General features: G+C 42.2%; 1 protein-coding gene across 1 annotated transcript in view; it reads left to right on the top strand.

The window, feature by feature from the left end:
- The window catches only part of CSMD1 (CUB and Sushi multiple domains 1), a 1,865,356-nt gene that overhangs the window by 1,195,274 nt on the left and 650,007 nt on the right, over nucleotides 1-20,075 (top strand). Inside the window, exon 6 of the mRNA XM_047772241.1 lies at nucleotides 16,230-16,342. Coding sequence (XP_047628197.1) covers nucleotides 16,230-16,342 — 113 coding nt within the window. The remainder of the gene's footprint in view (nucleotides 1-16,229; nucleotides 16,343-20,075) is intronic.

Genomic DNA, 20,075 nt, shown 5'->3' with positions numbered 1-20,075 from the left:
GAGAGGAAGCTGCAGAGTTGCTATAAGATGCCTCATCACACGAGTCTGTTCAGTGCAGGGCGCTGTGATTAGCAGCTGTCACAAGCCCTTAGGGACCCAGAGGTTATCCGTTAGTGTTAACGAATTTATATTTTATTTAGTCTCCTTTCTAAGGGTGCAAGCAGAAGGAAACACCAGATTCTTTCTGATAACAATGGCCTAGACAGTGGGAGGAGGAAGATGTGTGTCCTGGTACCAGACAGTCCTCTTTAGAGCTGTTCGTGCAGTTACCCATCCTCACCAGCTGGGTGCTGGGTAAATGCTGCCATGACTAGTGCCAGCAGCTGTTACACAGCTTGTTGAGTTACTTTCTGTCTATTTTTACCCTATTCATATCTGGGTCAGACCAGGGTTGTGGTTTCAAAAGTCAGCAAACAAGGGCAGGGAGGGGCCACATGAGAATATACTGAACGAAGCCCTTTACTCCTAGCAAGGATTCCCAGAGCAGGTCCTGAGAGGGAAAAGCAGGTCAGGCTGTAGGTTTAATCATGTGCTCTATGCCCCTGCAGCCGCTGCGCCCTTTTTATTTTGCCTTGAGTCCTTAGGACCGCTCCCCCCCCCACACCTCTTGAGTCCCATGGGAGGGGGTTTAGGGGTGACCCAGGTCTGAGCACCCCTTCCACTCTCTGGGCTGTAGGGCTGGGTTTCTGCCCCCATGATGGTGTTCAGTCAACCCCTTGAGCAGACATGTAAAAGCTCAGACCTGTTGACTGTGGGGCAGTCTGGGAACTGGCCTGGCCCCGATGGCCTCTTCCAGCCACACAGAAAAACTTTTGCTCTGTGCAAAGCACTTTGCTCTAGGCAGAGCACTAGGAATGGAGATTCTCCGCTTCAAGCTACCTGGCAGAATCTGCAACAATTTCACCTGAATTTCAACAGGTTCCCCTTTGTCTCTAATCCCGGAGCTTGGCCTCAGAGGAAGGAACACAGTTTGATGCAGGGCTTCCAGCAGCCCTGAGGGGAGGCCTGGACCCCAAATTCAAAGGCTAGAGATGCTCAAGGGATGCAAACATGATTGATCTCAAAATCCAGTAGAAGCTGGCCCCCAAACAGGCATTGTCTCTTCACAATGTATCAAGTCATCATCAATGTGTGCTGGATTTCATTTCACAAATTGGATACAGTCTTTCAAGAACCTAAGAATTCAGTATAGAAGCAGTCCAGTGTCTACACAGGCACACATAAAGTGCACACACATGCTGCCCAAATTAACCACAGGTGACATTCCTATTTACCTCCTGGGAGAATAGGAAATTCTTCTGAAAGTTTAAAACAATGAATTTCATCCTAAAAATATTGTTGAGACTAAAATAATGAGTTATAGGACACCACATAGGTGTCACAGTTATAGGGATGTAAGTTACAATTTGATGAAACATGGATGACCAGGGCTTAGGGATGATCAGTCAGTGATGAAAGGAAGAAAAACATCCCAAATGATCCTGCTGTTCACAGTGTCAGGATCCTCTAACTGTCCCAGTACTTCTTTTGTATCAGGAGTTGCATGCACAGATGGGGGGGGGACTCACACAACTCAAGCACATGTCACAGCCTCAAGCAGCTGTTAATCTCATGGCAAGAGCAGAAAAGAACGCAGGACAAGGGACTGAGAAACACGTGTGCGCAGGGCTCACCAAGAAGGGGACAAGTGAACTGGATCTAAACTAAAGGACCACAGAGGTCACAGTGTAAATCCATCAAGGAGCTTTGAAAGGCTTCTTCCCAAAGATTTTTTTTTTAAAGAGCAATTTTTTTAATATGCTTCAAAAAATTCTTGAAGAAGTGCATCCCTTTGGACCCATAAATTTTACTTTTGAGAATTGATCCTAAGGAAATAAATGCACTGATTTTAAAAGTACTCATTATAATGCGGTCTATTACAAAATTCATCGAGATATCAGAAGTAATATCCTAAAGCTACATGAGGGCATTGGTTAAATAAAAATGACATATTAATTCAATGGGATAGTACATAAAAATCACAAGTTATATGTATGGTATAGAAAGAGTCATAATATTTTCTTAAAGAGAAAATGTAGGGTTTTAAAATGGGAGTTAAATAGACAACACCATTTTAATATCTACCTACACATGTCTATGTAGGAAAGTATTCAGAATATTAGATGAACTTTTGACTAATTATAATTTCCCTTATCCTTTTTCCCTTATTTACTATTTCCTTACTAAGTATGGAAGAAAAAATTATCCAGGATGTCACTCTGTGCTGTATCTCTCTGGAATATTCTTTCGTGCCAGTGAATGCTTTTAAATATAATATTTAGTGGATGTTTTTATTCAACATGGTACAAATGTTTCTTAACAAACCTGCAATTCTTCCCAAGTTTGCAGTAAAGATCACCTTTTGACTATAGTTTATCCTGCCACCGACTTGAAGGATCCCAGTGAAGATTCAAATTGATTAGAATTGCCTTCATGTAACTTGTCTCCCTAGCGTCCTTGTAGATATTTGAAGTTCATCGAAAATGGCAAGGGGAAAAATACAAGTATCTTGGTGTCTTAATCAATTCAACTCTGAGGTTATGAATCAGGAAAGGTCAGACCTTTCCTTACTCTTCTCGACTCTGTTTATCCACATCATTTCTCTAATCCACCACAACTGCACATGTGTAAGCAACTATCTTCTCCAGGAGTGGTGAGCAGGTTGCAAGGAAATATGGCCTTATCTCCCTGGTCTATTTATCCTTCATCAACACAGATTCTTAAAAAGCAACGAAGTACTAAGCAGGCTCTCCTTGGATAATGTGATCCATACACACACACATATATATGTATACACACAAGGCAATATTGCTCAGCCAGAGAAGCCAAAAAACAAAATAATCCTGCCATTTGAAACCCCAGGGGAACCCCTTGTGGAATTCCTTTCCCTGAGTAGCCTGGACACAGGCTCACCTCCCTCAATATGCTATGAGGGCTAAATGGCTGAAAAAAGATAATCAAGCCTACCTACTGGCAGAAAGGACCATCCTCTGCAGAGGCCATGCAGGTCAGCAGCCTGACCTAGACCAAGGGCAGAGCAGCATTTGCGGCTCAGCTGCACAGGAGGCTGTCTCCTTGTTCTCTGCAACAAGGCCTTCCAGGTCACCAGCAGACTCACCTGTTTCTGACCTCACCTGAGCTTCTGTGCCTTTTCAAGAAGCAGCCAGAATTGACAAACCAGGAGGTTGGCTCAGGGAGCAAAAGGGTTGTAAATTGTGATGTGGTGTGCCTTTCACCAGCCCCCACAGTCCCACAGACATGCACTGATGTGTGTTTTCAAAAATCTAAAAGGCAGTAAACTAAAGACTTAACATGAATTAAACAAGCCTGTCATGTGCTATATGCTAAATCTAAAAACCCTGGCCTGTTAGGCTCAGTTCCATATCTGTAAAATGGGAGAAACACAAGGCAAGGAGACCTGGATGGATGACTAGCCAGTGTCTATCTATCAGACCTTGAGCTGGATGGACCTAGACTAGAGGACCGTGTGCAAAGAAAAGTAGGCCAGACACAGGTGAGGACACATGATCTCACTTACAACTCAACAAGGCAGACTTAGAAACAGAGTAGATGGTGGTTACCAGGGGCTGCAGGCTAGGAAAACAGAGAGATGTTGGTCAAAACATATCTCCCTTTGTAAGATGAATACATTCTGTGTTCACAGCAGCACTATTCACATAGCCAAGACGTGGAAGCAACTTAAATGTCCATCAACAGAGGAATGGATAAAGAAGATGTAGTACATATACACAATGGAATACTACACAGCCATAAAAATGAATGAAATAATGCCATGTGCAGCAATATGTATCTAGAAATTACCATACTGAGTGAAGTAAGTCAGACAAAGACAAAAACATGTGGAATCTAACAAAAAGGATGCAAAAGAACTTATTTATAAAACAGAAACAAACTCATTGATTTCAAAACCAATCTTATGGTTACCATGGTGAAAAATGTGGGGAGGAAGAATTGAGAGGGTGTGAATAACATATATATACACATTATTGTGTAAAATAGATGATTACCAAGAACCTACTGTTTAGCACAGGAAAATCTATTCAATAGTTTGAAATAACCTATATGGGAAAAAAAGGATGTTTATATTTATATGTATGAGTAATTCACTTTGCTGTGCACCTGAAACTAATACAACAATTACACTCCAATAACAATCTTTTAAAAAGATGAATAAGTTCTGGATATGAGGGAAGAGCATGGTGACTAGAGTGAACAATGCTGTTCTATATATTTGAAATTTCCTAAGAAAGTATATCTTCAATGTCCTCAGCACACACACACACAAAGGTACCTGAAAATTAGCTTGACTGTGGTCATTTCACAAAGCATACATAAATAAAATCATCACATTTTATACCCTTAAATGTATAAAAATGTTGTTTGACAATTATGCCTCAATGAAGCTGGAAAAGTAAAATATAAATAAAATAAATAATTTTAAAAAGTAAGTTAAAAGACATGTATTCATATGACTAAATGACAACAAAATCCTAAGCAGGTTCTCTCTAAAAAAAAATTAGTTAATATCCTCAGGATCTATGTCTCCTAAACCTGGTGATTTTTTGTAAGATCAGCATTCAAGAGAATTCTTTATTAAATGAAGCTGTAGATAAAACCTAGGACAAGGCTTAACATTTCCAAGTGTGCCAATAATATGTGACAAGCTGACGGGGTTTGATACCAACAATGACATATCTTGGGCTGGACGGCTGGAAGTGGGCAGGGACATACATACAAATTCTGATCCCTGAGCAAGTGCAGATACATCAGGCTGATTCCTGCCATTCTGACACCCTGCACTGAACTTAACAGACCGTTGTACTTAGAGGCAAGTTTCCATGTGTTCTGAGTCATTTGGACTTTCCTATATGGTCCCTTACACTGCTGTATGTTCTTGCCTATTTCATAACTGGAAACTTTCAGGACGCATGGGTTAGAGCTGTATTTCCTAAATACAATAGACAACCAATGGGGGAAATAAACAGAGACTGACCTGAGAGCATATTTCCCCTTAAGGTTTGGATGTTCTGGATCCTTCAACTCTATCAATAGCAGTTGCTACAGTTTGGTCAGGTTATCCCTTAAGTGGATATTAAAGCAACTGCCCTCTTCAATCACTGGTTTTCACTTGGCCAATGAACACCAAAGGGCACATCTCTGCTAGGTCATAATTGGCCCTTTGTGGCTCTAGAAATTAGCAACCATCCTTCATGAAATTTTTCTTTTTGCCTTAACTTCAGGACCATCAATTTTCCTCCCTCTCCATTACTTTTGAAGACACTCCTTTTTGACTCAACCTTGAACATCTGTATCCCTCAAGCTCTTCTTGAGTCTCCCATTCTATATTTATCCCTTTAACCTGAGTGTTTATGCATCACTGCCTGCAGGAAGCCCTCCCTGATGGCATGACCCCATAGGTAATAAGATCCCACTTCCTGAGAGAGCAGGCTAGTGAGGCACTATCGCTCAGCCCTTCTTCACTTCTCCTAAGTAATTACCTTATTTGGGGGACAACTTGTTTTAGTTTAGAGCTGCCACAGGAAAGTTCCACACAGTGGGGGCTTAAACCGCAGACATTATTGTCTCAGTTCTGGAGGCTAGATGTCTGATATCAGGATGTCAGTTGATTGCTTTCTTCTGAGGGCTGAGAGGGAAGGGTGCATGGCAGACCACCCTCCTTGGTGTGTAGATGCCATGGTCTCCCTACGTCTTCACATGGCCATCCCTCTGTGCATCTGTGCCCTAATCTCCTCTTCTTGGAAGGGCATGGGTCCTGTGGACTTGAAACCACCCTCATGACCTTGTTTTTCTTTACTGACCTCTTTAATGATCCACTCTCCAAATACACATCCTGAGGTCCTTCTGCTCAGAACTTCCACATGTTGATTTGGGGCCACAAGCCATCCCATGTCATCCTCAATTAGACTGTAAACCAGGTGAAGTCAGAAACAATGCCTTATTCCACTTTGTATTCCTGGCACATGGTGTGGGGTTTGGCAACAGAAGATCACACATCCATTTGAAAAATTAATGAGGTGGTGTTGTCCTTATCAATGTGCAGTGGAAAACTGTTGACCTGTTTGGAAATTTTTATGATGATATACATTCAGACAGATACCTGCGTATGTTTTATATAACACAAGATATTCCAGTATACGTTGTATATCACAGCTAAAACTTGCATACACATGAGCATCTATTGTTTGTGTATGTGTAGAGCTATACAGATGTGTACAGACAGGGTCACCAAGCCATCGTCTTTCCCTGAATCACATTGCTGCTAGTGGTAGACGTGACCTTTGCAATAAAATCCAGTATTTTTAGTAAGGGAATGAAGGAAGGATGCTTTCTAGGTGACCAGAAGCATCCAGGCCACAGTGTGCATGTGGCTGTTCACACAGAGGGCTGGGGGTACAGGTGAGTCCAAGTGATTCTGTTTCTATAACAACTTGAGGACCCCAGAGTCTGCAGGCAACGGAAAAGAGTGGGTCAGCTTGCAACCTGGGCCTCAACACAGAGCTGCAGGTAGAGGGAGCTTTTTTGCTGTGATGGCTTGTGTGACGCGAGGGTGACAGTGACCAGCTGGGAAAAAGCAGCCACAGACGGAACCAAAGGACAAGGTCTGTGTGAAGAGTGGCTGGGTTTGTGGCCACCGGATGGTGACACAGGTGTGCCTCCATGGATATACCCCAGATTCCGATGATTTCAAGGGTCAGGGCTCCACCTTGGGTCCAGCTTAATTCCTGTGATCAGAGGAGGCTCACCTCCTTCCCTCCTGCCACCAGGCTTGGATCAGTGCCAGGGAGGGGGGTTGGTGGGGGTGCATCTGACCAACTGGTTGCACAAGGAAATAAATGTCTTTATATTGAGTGAGGGAAAAAGTTTGCTAATAAAAAAATGTACACTCATTTCAGTTTACTTGAAATGGGCTAGGATAAGATTAATCTTACCCCAAACTTAAGGGAAACAATATATTTGTGTTTTAAATAATATATCTTGCTAAAATAACACCAAAGAGAAAATGGTGAATGATCCTGAAATTTGATGTCATTTTGCTTCTTTTGGTTTTTGCATTGTTACTGACAGTCTTCGAATATTGCCTGTGCGTGCATTTATTACAGAAATCTATCTGTTTATAGATAATATAAAACCTTTTTTTTGGCCATGCTCACAGCCTGCAGAAGTTCCTGAGCCAGAAATCAAACCTGAGCGAAGCAATGACAACAGCAGGTCCTTAACTGATATGTCACCAGGGAACTCCTAATAATGTCCTTTTTAATAGTCAAAAATAATAGGGATACACATCCATGTCCACAGCCAGCCATTAGCTGTTTTGAAAGACTAGGTGATATAGAAGGCAAAGAAGTCTATTCCTGTTGTCAAGCCTCAGTCTTCCCAGGTGATCCTAAAAGAACCTGCCAGAACATTAGCTGGAGCAGGACATGAGAAACACACACTGGGGTACTGACTCAGATCCAGACCAGGCTGCTGCAGCTGAGATGCTTGGCACAGAGGTGACTACACGCTGTGCAGGTTTCTGGTGCATGTGAACACCCTTCGGGCCAGGAGAGGAAAGCAGGCCCCTGGGCCACGGCCACTCTCCCTGCCAGCCGCCCTCCTCGGGTCTGGGATGGATGAGAGGCCCAGAGGACTCTTCCCTGAGAGATGCTGTCAGAGCCGTACTGCTTGACGGCCTCATCCTATTACTTGTCCATCTGAGCCATCCTGGGCTCCATTCCGAGCAATTCCCTGATATTTAGTCCTTAAGCTTCAGAGGACAGGATTTGTCACATTCTCTCCCAAATGATCCTCTCCGCTTGACCTTGGGTTAATTCCTAAGGCCTGATTTATGGCGGCCCTGGACCTGTTTTTAACCTGCTCTCCAATTCCTCTTGTCTGGGCTGGAAGCCTCTGCCCCATCACTAATTGGGTCCATTACCACCTCCTGCTTCTTCCTTGACACAGATGGATGTTCCCACAGGCTTCGTTGAGATCTGTACCACTGCCGTGGGCCTCTAGGATGCCCGAGATAGAACACAAAGAGGATGCCAGACCCGAGCCACTTGGCATTCACACTTGGCAGACAGGAATACTGGTGGGAAATCGCTGTGTGTGGTAAGATAAGAATGGCCTTCTCTTAATGATCTTAACTTTTTATAGTCTTAGGCTGTGCTGCTGTTTCAGGAGCAAACATCATGAGCAAAAACAAAAGCATGGAAACCATTTAAAACAGATTTATTGCGACTCCCATGTGTGCAAAGTCCTGCAAGGATGAGGGAAACTGACAAGGCACCAGCTGTGCCCTCAGTGGGCTCACAGTTCATTTGAGGAAGCAGACATCAATGCAACCACCAAAAACATATGACAGATTCTCCACAGAAGAGAGTAATTTCCACAGAAATACATGGTGTCCAGGTGCTAAAGGATTATGAATGTAGGACTCATTAATTCCACCTTAAACAATAAGAGAATGATTTTTGGAGGGATAACTTTTGCAAAAGCTTTGAAATCCAAGAACAATTTATTTATTTTTAATTAATTATTTTTTATTGCTGGGGAATGTGTATTTTTTTTATAGTTGTACAAGGATCATCACAACCCAATTTTATAGCATTTCCAGCCCAAAACCCCCAGCACATCCCCCACTACCCAACCTGTCTCATTTGGAAACCATAAGTTTTTCAAAGTCTGTGAGTCAGTATCTGTTCTGCAAAGAAGTTCATTGTATCCTTTTTTATATTCCACATGTAAGTGATAGCATATAATGTTCATGTCTCACTGTCTGACTAAGTCACTCAGCATGATAATTTCTAGGTCCATCCATGTTTATGCAAATGCCATTATTTCTTTCCTTTTAATGGCTGAGTAATATTCCACTGTGTATATGTACCACATCTTTGAGAAGAATGTAAACAGGCAAACCTAAGCCAAAAGGCTCTGGATGGGAAGACACAGCTCAAAGGCAGGAGAGCGTGAACATGTAAGACAATTTCAGGAGACACCAGTAGTCCTATGTGGACCCAGGATTCCAGGCAGGGTGCAATGAGAGAGAAGGCAGGAGGTGGTTGGTCACACCAGGAAGCACCTTCAATTCCATGCCAAGAAAATTGGCTTCGTTCTCAGAGTGATTTGGAGCCATGGGGTGGGTACTTTTAGGAAAGTGGCGATTGGGCTTGAGCATCTCCACAGATCTGCACTTTGGAGATTACTGTCCCTAATCTAGCCACTCACTTGATGTCACCCCCAGAAGAGCTGGAACCCCTGTTGAGATGCTGCTAGTGACCCATGTGCTCCATTTGGCCCTGCCTATCCTGTGTCCTCACCCTGAAGTCCCTCTTCCCTGAGAGATTCTGGATGCCTTAATTTGCTCACAGCTGTAACTTCAGTGCCTAGATGGCTGTTTATAAGTGCCAAATGGTGTGTATTTAGGGCAGTTTGTGTCATAGTTACACCAAGAGGATTGCGGGGAGCCGAAACCTAATGCACAAATAAGAGACCTTCCAACGGCACGGGGAGAGGCAACAGGGTTGGGCTAGGGCAGAGGCAGTGCCGGGTTGGAAGCAAGGAGATTATGGGGTGGAATGCTCTCAGCTCAGCCAGATCAGAGGTTGAAGCAAGTCTGTGAGGTGAGGGTGCCGGGCATACCCTCCATACCTCCCTTGGCACAACAGTGCTCAGGCCTGTTTTGGTGCAGCCAGGGTTGCACATCTGAGAACTCGCTGCTTCCAGAAATCTGTGCAGCCTGGTGCATCTATGGTCCAAACCCCTGCCAAAGAGCTTGATGATGACCGCCAATGTTGACGCAAGGGTTGGGTACAGAGGGCACTTCTGAGCTATGGTCTGGGTTATGGTCTCTTTGAAGGGCTGTTAAAGTCTGCTGAGTGTCATGGGGGCAGGAACATTCTGGGAAGTCTGTTCAGATCTGTGTGACTAGCCTTCTGGGATGGGCGTGGATGTGTGCAGACAGCAGTTCCCATGCAGCTAGAAAGACCTCACTCTTTCTCAGCACCATTCACCCACTCACTCTTCTCACCTCTGATGCTGTAAAGGCATCTGATTTGCCCAGTGGAGGCATCCTTAAGTCACCAGCACCCTGTCGGGCATTACAACAGGAAGGACTGTACAGAATGTACTTTTTGAGACGGGACCTGGGTAGAGCCACTTGGGGGTGTTGAAAGTTGCTCTTCCATTTCTCACCTCATGAGTATTCAGCCTCTCCCACCTGCCCAGCACTCTGCAGGTGCTAGAGAGACAGTGGGGTAATGCAAGTTTCATGTGTCACCGGAAAGGCAACTGTCCAGTAAATAACTATACAAGAGACAAGGTCATACTGTTTTGAAGTGTGTCTGTGAAGGATAAGTTAGGGAGTGATGTGAGGTAATAAGGAGGGGGAGCAGCCTCATCCTCAGAGGTCAGGTTGGGCTTCCCTGAGAACATGACACATAATCTGAGCCCAGGAAAATGGAGAGGATGTGAATGGGAGTAGATGCCAGAGGACAGCATGTGTAAAGACCTGAGTAGAGCAGGAGCACAGGCTGCACATCTGAGGCTCAGTGAGGTCACGTTCATCCCAGAGTGGAAGCAAGCGGAGGGTGTGAGCTGGAAAGATGAGTGCCCTATCCTGGAGGGCGCAAGGGGGATTGAGAGACAAGATATTATTTTTGCAAAAGGCATAGAATGTGTGAGGCACAGAGGGAACGTTAAAAATGATGCTAAAGTCGGGAGTTCCCATCATGGCTCAGCAGTCAACAAATCTGACTAGCATCCATGAGGACACAGGTTCGAGCCCTGGCCTTGCTCAGTGGGTTAAGAATCTGGCATTGCCGTGAGCTGTGGTGTAGGTCGCAGATGCGGCTTGGATCCTGTGTCGCTGTGGCTGTGGGGTAGGCTAACAGCTATAGCTCTGATTCGACCCCTAGCCTGGGAACCTCCATGTGCCACAGGTGTGGCCCTAAAAAGAAAAAGAAAAAAAAAAGATGATGCTAAAGTCATAGGGTGGATAAAGTACCAAGAGAGAAGGGCATAGCTATGGGTGTAGGATGATGGTAGAATCTTCAGAAATGCTGGAGGGGAAAAGGGCACAGAGAGAGAGATTGTTGTCCAGGAGAGAAGAGAGAAGACCTTTGTGAGAGTTAATCATGAATGCCATGCAAGTCAAAGTCTAATAAAGTATCAATTCAACAAAAGAAAGAACTAAGTGGAAAAATCTTCCATGGCCTGCTTTTAAATAGGAAGTGGGTGTTTTTTTGTTTGTTTGTTTTGTTGTGGTAGTTGTTTTCCCAAGAGTGTATATATGTATGTAAAACCTTTGGAATAACATTCTATAAATATCTGTATATAAATACGTAACTATCGTGCATGTATATGTACATACACATTTATCAGGTATATGTATATTTGTATGTGTACACACTCTTTTTCTGTTCTTCCAAGGTTAACAATGACCTTTTACCTCCATTGTTACTTTCTTCAATGCCCCAAATAAGACTTAGGGTGGCAGCATTAGAAACTCAATATACGTTCCTAAGACAGATTTCATGAGTTACATGAATAACACCCAATTAGAAAAACGGCATTTCAGAAACACTTCATTTGTCAGATTACTCTATTTAATTTTGACAAAACAGAGATAAATGCAACACCACACTCTAGATCACGCCAATTAAATGTCCACAAGAACATAGCAATAATACGACTTCTGGGTGACCTTCTCCCCAACCTGACAAGCCATCATCTCTTCCAAGTGATAGATTTACTAAAGTCCTTAGTCTCCTTAGGGAAGCTGGGTAATTCACAGTCCGTGTGGATGGTATTAATACTTCCCCGCTTATTAGTCTTCGTCATTAAAGAGGTTTAACTACTAAGGAACCCCCAGCGATCTGTGTGATGATTTGCTAAAGACATGAGAAATCTGGCTTAATGTCAGAGCAGTGCTCAACAGAGCTCTCTGAAAGAAGCTTCAGCATCTCCACATGCATTTCAGAAAATTATCTTGGTGAGCTGACGCTTTAGTTTTCAAGTTACATAAGTAAATGAATGAGTCACAGACGCAGGGTGTGATGTTTGAGAAGAACATACAAGGAAAGGGAAGCTGAGGGAGGTTAAGTGGAAAAAGATGTTATGAATATATTATAAATAGAATTCTAAAGTTTATGGTAAAGCTATTTGGAGAAAATGGAACAGCCCAGATGGTTCTATTTTGGCTCAAAGACAGTCATCTTAACTCTAAGTATCCCATGAGTTCTACCTTTATTTTTACTGTTGGCAGAAGCGAAACCTTATTGAATTCTGTGAAAGGAATGAATTTGCCAATGGATTACACTGCTTAATTTGGCATTCTTAAAAAAATAAAATAAAATGGAGAACTACCGATTCCTTTGGCCTTATCTACAGGGACCACTCAATATTCCCACTGTTGGGATTTGTGAATTTCCTGGCCTAGTTTGAGATGTTCCAGAAATGAAATGCATCTGCCATTTCCTCAAAAAGACCCTTTGCCAGCTGGTTGCACTGAGGTGTTCTGTTTTTTCCTCACAGTTCTTTGTTTTATAAGTCCAAATATCTTTGATTCGCTTGATAACCAGGTCCTTTGTTTCTAAATGCTCAGGATACAAAATTGTCAGTGTATTGTAAACTGAAGAGACAAAGACGTTTGTTGTGCCCTCATTTCTTTTCTCTTTAAAGTGGCTCTGCTTTGTACCAATTACTGATGTCAAATCCACTGTTGCCCCATAATTTATCTCTCATTTCCCAGACTATTTATTTATTAGAAAGCCGAAGCCAACAGACTTGAGAGAAATAGAGCTAAGAAGTCAAGAGGCCTTGTAGGAGATGGCACTGCAGCAAAGATGATGTTCAGATGTTGAAAATTATGGACAGGGTTCTGACGGCACTGGTTCCCTATGGTTCCTAAGAGTTAGCAAGTGGTGGCCCATTCTACCACCATGTGCTTTCTTTCAGGGCTGTTTCAGAATGAAAAGTAGGATATAAACATCAAAAGGTCATACTGGTTTTCTATTGCTGCCATAACAAATGACCACAGACTTGATGGTTTAAACCAATATACCATTATTATTTTATGGTTCTATGGGTTATAAATGTTATGCAGGTTTTGCTGGAATGAAGTCAGGGTGTCAGCAGACTGTGTGTCTTCCAGAAGCTCTAGGGAGAATGCATTTACTTGCTTTTCCATCATCCAAAGGGGGCCCTCATCCCTTGGCTCCAACTCTTTCAAGGTCAGTGACCATCAGGATCAGTGAGCACCAGTGGAGTCCGCACAGGCAACACTCTGCCCCAATTGCACAGGCACGTTGCCCTCTGACTTTCTTGATCTGCCTCTGTCTTCTTTTAAGGATCTTTCTGATAATACTAGGTCATCCCATCATCCAGGATTATCTGTCATTTCCTCAGTACTCTGCACCATGTAAGGTGAGATGTAAGGTGACAGGTTCTGGGGATTAGGGTGTGGGCCCCTTTGAGAACCATTACTACAAAAGTACAGGTGAATTTCTTTACCTTTATAGCTTATCTGAATCATCCAAGATCTTGGGAAATCTGCTCTGCCACCCACTGGCTTACATAGTAATCAACTTTCTTTAAATTAATTAGCTTGTAAGGAAGGAATGACTGACTTTCTAATATCAACTTTCTGTTAAACAGCAGCTCCCAGGTGAGCCCAGGCTGGTGGAAGATGGCACAACAACGCACAGTTCCAAAGTTATGTCTTGTGTGAACACCTACCTCCTCTACCCTCTCTTCAAATAAAGGAGGAGGTGAATATTTGTTGAATTCATGCAGCCCAGCCAAGAAATCATGCACATGAATTCGTTCTGCAGTGTGATTCATTTGCACGGCTTGGCTCCAACCACAGAACATAAATTATGTAATTGTTACTAAATCCTCACCTTTGATTCTGCATGAAAGGAATCTGGATGGGAATTATGTATTTTTTGAATGCATACACTACTTTGAGATACATCTCCTAATCTGCTTCCTGCTCAGTATTTTACAAACCGCCTCATGTATAATAAAGCCAGTACCAGCAAACTACAGCCTGCGGGTCAAATCTGGCCCATAAGCTAAGAATGGTTGTCACATTGTTAAGTAGCTGAAAAAACATCAAAAAGAGTAATGTTTTGTTACGCAGAAAAATTACAGGAAATGCAAATTTTGCATCCATAAGTAAAGTGTTGTTGGAACATACCACTTATGGCTGTTTTGGTACTAAAAGGGCAGAGTCGCAACAGAGATCATGTGACTCATAAATCCTAAAAGGTTTCTCTCTAGCCCTTTATTGTTGAAGTTTGCCCACTAGCTCAAAACCGACATTTTTCAAGGGTAAGTATTTGGGAGGTATAGGGATGAAAAGGGGATTTGTTTGTATGTACACTTAATGTCGATGTGCAACTAAATGTAACCCCATCCAGCTTTTGAGATCAGAACCACTGGAAGAGAATCTAATTAAGAAAAATACATTTTTAAAGCAACAACAAAATAAACATGGATTTCAGTTATAAACATATCAGTAAGTAAATGTCAGTGAGCTAGATCAATGTGGGTTTCTGAATCAGAATTTATTTCTCTCTAAGCCATTGTCAGTATTAGGCAAAGAGGTATGTGATGGACTTCTAACAGAATTTGTAATGCAACCTCACCAGGAAAAAAAAAAAAATGGTGGGAGAGGGAGCCTTCAAACAAAACATTCAAATGATGAAATGTGTTTTGGAATCAATTGTGTCCACCTTCACAGTCAGGACCACATAAATCCAGAGTAGTGTATTTCCTCTTACAGAAGATTATTTCAAACAGTGGCATAAACACTGTTGCAATTGGTTACAGTCAAGGTTGGTCTTTTAACTTTAAATGGATACTGCACATTTTTTAAGCCTGAGAGTTGAAATTGAGCACCCTGACATCAGAAAGCTTGCCTACATATTTCACTGGATGCAGCTTTTCCTCCAGGTAATGGAGTAAGCAGGGACACATGCTACACGACCAATCTGGACCTGGCAAGTCCCAGGCAAAGAATATGATTTCCAGCTGAACTGAGCTTGCTGGCCAGCCCACAAAGGGCCCTACTGGTCCCAGAGACGAGCCAGTTTGTTAAACCCAGACATATCATCTACACGAATCAATACCATTTGGAGAATAGATTTATAGCTGATATGCAAATTAATTATGCAGTGCATAACCCCACATTAATTCCCAATGAAATGTGCTTTGGAGACATTTTACATGCATCTCTATTGTCTTTTTAAACATCCTAATGTAGGTGTTCAAGCCCAGTTTACAGACTGGAAAACTGAGGTTCAGAAAAGATAACCCAAGGATACAGTGTCTCAACTAATACAGTAGAGCCAACACACAATGTCTGTCTGTCTGTTCTGGACAGAGAAGGGAAGAGATCACAGTGTCTAACTGTCAGGATCTCCACCACCTGAGGAGGCATTTAATGACTTTGTAATGACTCAGTTTCCAACAGTAGGAAGGAAACAGCAATTCTTTCTGACAACCAGAGTCTGGTTGTCAAGTGGAATAGATCATTTCAACAGCTTGACCAGAGATCGACTGTGTCTGAGTTTTGAAAGATTTGCTTTTGTTGAGTATACTACTTAACTCACACATGATTTATCCAGTTGGAATCTTTTTGACAGTTCTTGTCACCCATCTCTTAAACACCCCTCTTTTTTACCTCAGTACCAAGGCTCAGGTTGTGAATCTGCAGGTGGGACCTGGGAGACATGGCATGTTGTCGACGATTTGAATCCACTTTAGGTGAAACAGAATTGCCAGGTGTTCAGACAGTGAGGGGCAGAATTATATATCATTTGCCTATTTCTTTTCTCCTTTTATAATTCATTTTGATTGATGTCTTGATAAGAAATAAGAGATCAAAAGAATATCGGCTCATTTGTCTATCATTAATAAAGAAGAATCAAAATGTCTAATATTTGTGGATGCCTCCACTCCATCAAAGATGATATAGCATTTGTCTCTGGGCAAAGATGAAATTACTTGGAAAGCTTCAAGATGTAAATGCAGCTAGTAAATGACATCTGTTTTAGGCAATTCAACATAAAGACTGCCAGCTCTCACATGTAGAAAAAGGTTTTAGATAGGACATTTGTGTTGCTGGTTTACAAGGAGAATTTTTTCATTCTCTTTTCCAGGCTGACTGGCATGAACCTTCCTTCTCCTGTTATCAGCAGCAAGAATTGGTTACGACTTCATTTCACATCTGACAGTAACCATAGACGGAAAGGGTTTAATGCTCAGTTTCAAGGTAAGAGGTCTCCATTTTATAAGGAAAAAAGAACAGCAGAAAATATTCCGATCCTTTCCAACCCTAAAGTTTTAGGATTCTCTTACTAAAGATGGAACAAGAGCTATAAGCTTGAAAATGCCTTCTATCTCTTATATGAACCATTAACTTTGGACTAACCATTAACCAGCAACTTCTTAGTGAAGTTTTATTTGTGTGACAATATGCAGTATATTTTCTTGCTTTGCTGGAATTATCGCTAAGCTTTAATCAGGAAGTCAGGAGTTCCCGTCATGGCTCAGCAGAACCCAATCTGACTAGCATCCATGAGGACGCAGGTTCGATCCCTGAGCTTGCTCAGTGAGTTAAAGATCCGGCATTGCTGTGAGCTCTGGTGTAGGTCATAGTCATGGCTCAGATCCCACGTTGCTGTGGCTGTGGCATAGGCTAGCAGCTACACCTCCAATTCGACCCCTAGCCTGGGAACCTTCACATGCCACGGGTGCTGCCCTAAAAAGACAAATAAAAAAATAATAATAATCAGTAAGTCAATAAATACATATTAGCATTAGTTTTAACCACCATATAACCAACCAGTAAATATCCACAGTGTTCTGGTTGTTTTCTGTATTTGCTCACTAAGAATGGTATAGCATATAGATTGCATGAGAAGGCATAAATGCATTGTTCCATTACTTTTGGTCCTAAAATATATTCACACTGCATAAATGCAGCTACCTGATTTGGTGATTTACACATAAAGGAACTTGAAAACAAAATGCCAGACTGTGGCTGAGTCGAATGGGAGTCTGTCATCAACCCATGCAGTGTTGCCTTTGAAAACTTCTCCTTGTGTCTACTTCTAATGTTTATACCAGAAAGTATTAAATTGTTTCCTTTATATTTCTAATAATCACTAGTCTTTATCTATACTGTGAAAAGCTCAATTGAAAACGATTCCTTGTGCATCTTCAAATACAAGTATCGTGCCATCTGAAAGCTACATGCTTTTGCAAGTGAATTTCCCCAGCTTTTCACCAAATCATGACCCTGAGAATATCAGTCAAGTTAAGGCAGAAGTCCCTGAACACTTGCCACATGCAAGCCGGAATCCCAAAATGAGGAGATTATGGCAATGTGCATGCTTCAGAAACTGGCAGGTCAAAACTGGCAGGTCAGAAAGACAGTTTGTAAACTACTTCTGTGCAAGACAGAAACACAAAGGGAAGTCCCATGAGCCACTTAGAGAGTTTTTAGCCAAGTCCCAACCACTGGCTCTGCATGCCTCCTATTGAAACACATTTTAAAATCCTTAATGCCTTCAGCCTTCGCCATGTTCTTTTGGGCAAGGATTAAAAAAAAAAAAAAAGCATAATTTTCAGGGAATTCAATGTAGATAAAGGCACATTTGGTGAGTTTTATCTGCCAGTGTGTCCTGGGGCACGTGAACCTTCAGGGAAGTGCCTGACTTGGAGTCTGGGAACACCTTTGTTTCACCAAATGCATTTTATCAGAAGGAGGCATCTCTCAGTTTCTCCCCATGCTGCCAGAAAGTTCTTGGGTTGAAAATGCACTGTCCTGACATTTGACAGGAGTCACACCAACTTATTTTCACTTATTCTGGGACCCATGCAAGGCCCATCTTTTTCCTTCCCCACCTGCCTTTATGTGACTTTATCTTTCAGGGCCATGTATTCTAACTGTGGTTGGAACAGAACAGGTCTGGGAATGACACATCAGTGGGGCTGGGGTCACACCAGGTTGGAGTGAGGCAAACTCCATGCCATCCTGTAGCAAAGTCTGAGTTTTCTCCATAGTAACCCACATCAATGGATACATCTGTCCCTGATTTAAACCATCCTAGATCATGATCTAGAAAGCCAACTGACTGATCAGGCTGGTAGTAGGTAGGTCTAGAGTTATTTCTAAACTGTTAACTGATTTTATCCAAAGGTCCTGATTAATTGATTGGTACAGAGCAACAGAAAAATGTCTAGATGTCATGCCTTAAAGCTAATCAGTGGATCTGGCATCTACAACCATGATTGGAAGAAAGGCAGAAAAGTTTGAAGATACTCTAAATTCTTAGATATAAAAAACAATTGCAGTGGCTGAGAAATACCAGTCATTGATTTTATATAAAAGCAATGATTTGAAAATTTTGTACCTAAATCCAAAGGGATAAAAAAGATGCAAAGTTATAACAAGGGGTAGAGATGGCTTAACAGTAATATATGAGAATATTTCTTCAGGCTTACTTTCAAGTTCAGCTCCAAGACTTAATGGTGGGAGGGGCCTGCCTTTTTTTTTTTTTTTTTTTTTGCCATTGGCCACAGGCCTTGTATCATAGGAGAGACCATGACCAGGACCGAATCTTAGCTGACTGTACATGGAAAATTGGATTCAGTACCAGATGCCACCCTTCTGAAAAGAAAACTGACAAAACAGAGAGCAGCCAGGATGATAATAAATATTCAAAAGAGGAACTGAGGACCTTGGAAGGAAGCTGGTCAACACCAGGCCAGAAGGTTTGCATTAAGGTTTCCTGCTCCAGAGGGCAGAGTATCACCAATGAATAGAAGCTGTGGATGGTCCCCCCTGCTGATTCTAGCACTGGCCTGAGGGCACAGGAAGGCAGGAGGCAGAGGGCTCAGGAAGAGAAGGCCCCTGTCTTGGAGCCCCCAGGCAGCAGCAGACCCACCTACCACTTCTGCTGACAGGATGCCATCCTGACTTTGCAGCTGGCAGGCCTCAAGGTTTTCACTAAAGCTTCCTATCTTGTAGAAAAGTACGTTGTTCCTGTAAATTTTCCTTTTTTTCTACCTAGGTTGAACAGTAATATGTACTTTATTTCAACTAAACAAACTCAGAGGGAAAAGAAAATGCTGTTGTTATTACCAACACAGTTGCTAAAAAGAAAAGCAGAATAGAAGATCAATCTAGAAAATGAGCCAGAACAATAATAAGAGTGAAAACTTACACAGTGTCTACTAAAAGCTAGGTTAATATCTTTGCAAATATTCTGTCAAAGAATCTGAATCTTGGGGTATTTGGTGGAGAAGGGAACATTACAAAAACTCATTTCTATGCTTCAAGCCTTTTTCACATTATTCTAGTCACATTGATCATTTGTGGTCACTCATAAGACTCTAAACGTTCCAGCAGTGTTCCTGGGAGTGAGTAGGATTGGGGATTATGTGGGATTGCTATGAATACTCTGTTTCCTGCGTGGCTGCTGCAGCCCTCTGGTGGCACTCTGGGGGAGGAACTGCTTCTCTAGCAGAGAGTATGAGACTGGGGAGATTTTCATCACTCCTGAAATCAAAGAATCCATTCCTTTTAACTTGGTGCTTTCCTTGGTCAAATAAACAACCACCCACCACCATAGCAGTCTTTCTTCTCTTCCTTGATGTTTTTCACTTTCATCCCTACGTTCTTTCTTCTCTGAATTTTACACTTTCTTCTCTGGCTTTTCTCTCTTCAATCATGCAATCAAGTTAAACCAAGAGTAGTCATAGGGCTGATTGACAGGAAAAATCACTCTATAGTTGCTAAAGATATTCCCCTTTAAAATGGCATTGTGAACAAGAAAGGTGGCAAATGCAGTCAAAGCCACTTGGTATATTTGCGAAATCTTGTGTATGTAATGGGCTCTCAGAGAATGACAGATTTATGTAAGACACATTATTTTCTTCAAATCAGCTGAAAATTGAGCTCATTCTTTACATGTTGCCTCCATCATTAATTATAATTA

This window comes from Phacochoerus africanus, chromosome 3 (assembly GCF_016906955.1).
Source record: "Phacochoerus africanus isolate WHEZ1 chromosome 3, ROS_Pafr_v1, whole genome shotgun sequence".
Taxonomy (NCBI): domain Eukaryota; kingdom Metazoa; phylum Chordata; class Mammalia; order Artiodactyla; family Suidae; genus Phacochoerus; species Phacochoerus africanus.
This window is presented reverse-complemented; position numbering and strand designations above follow the sequence as displayed.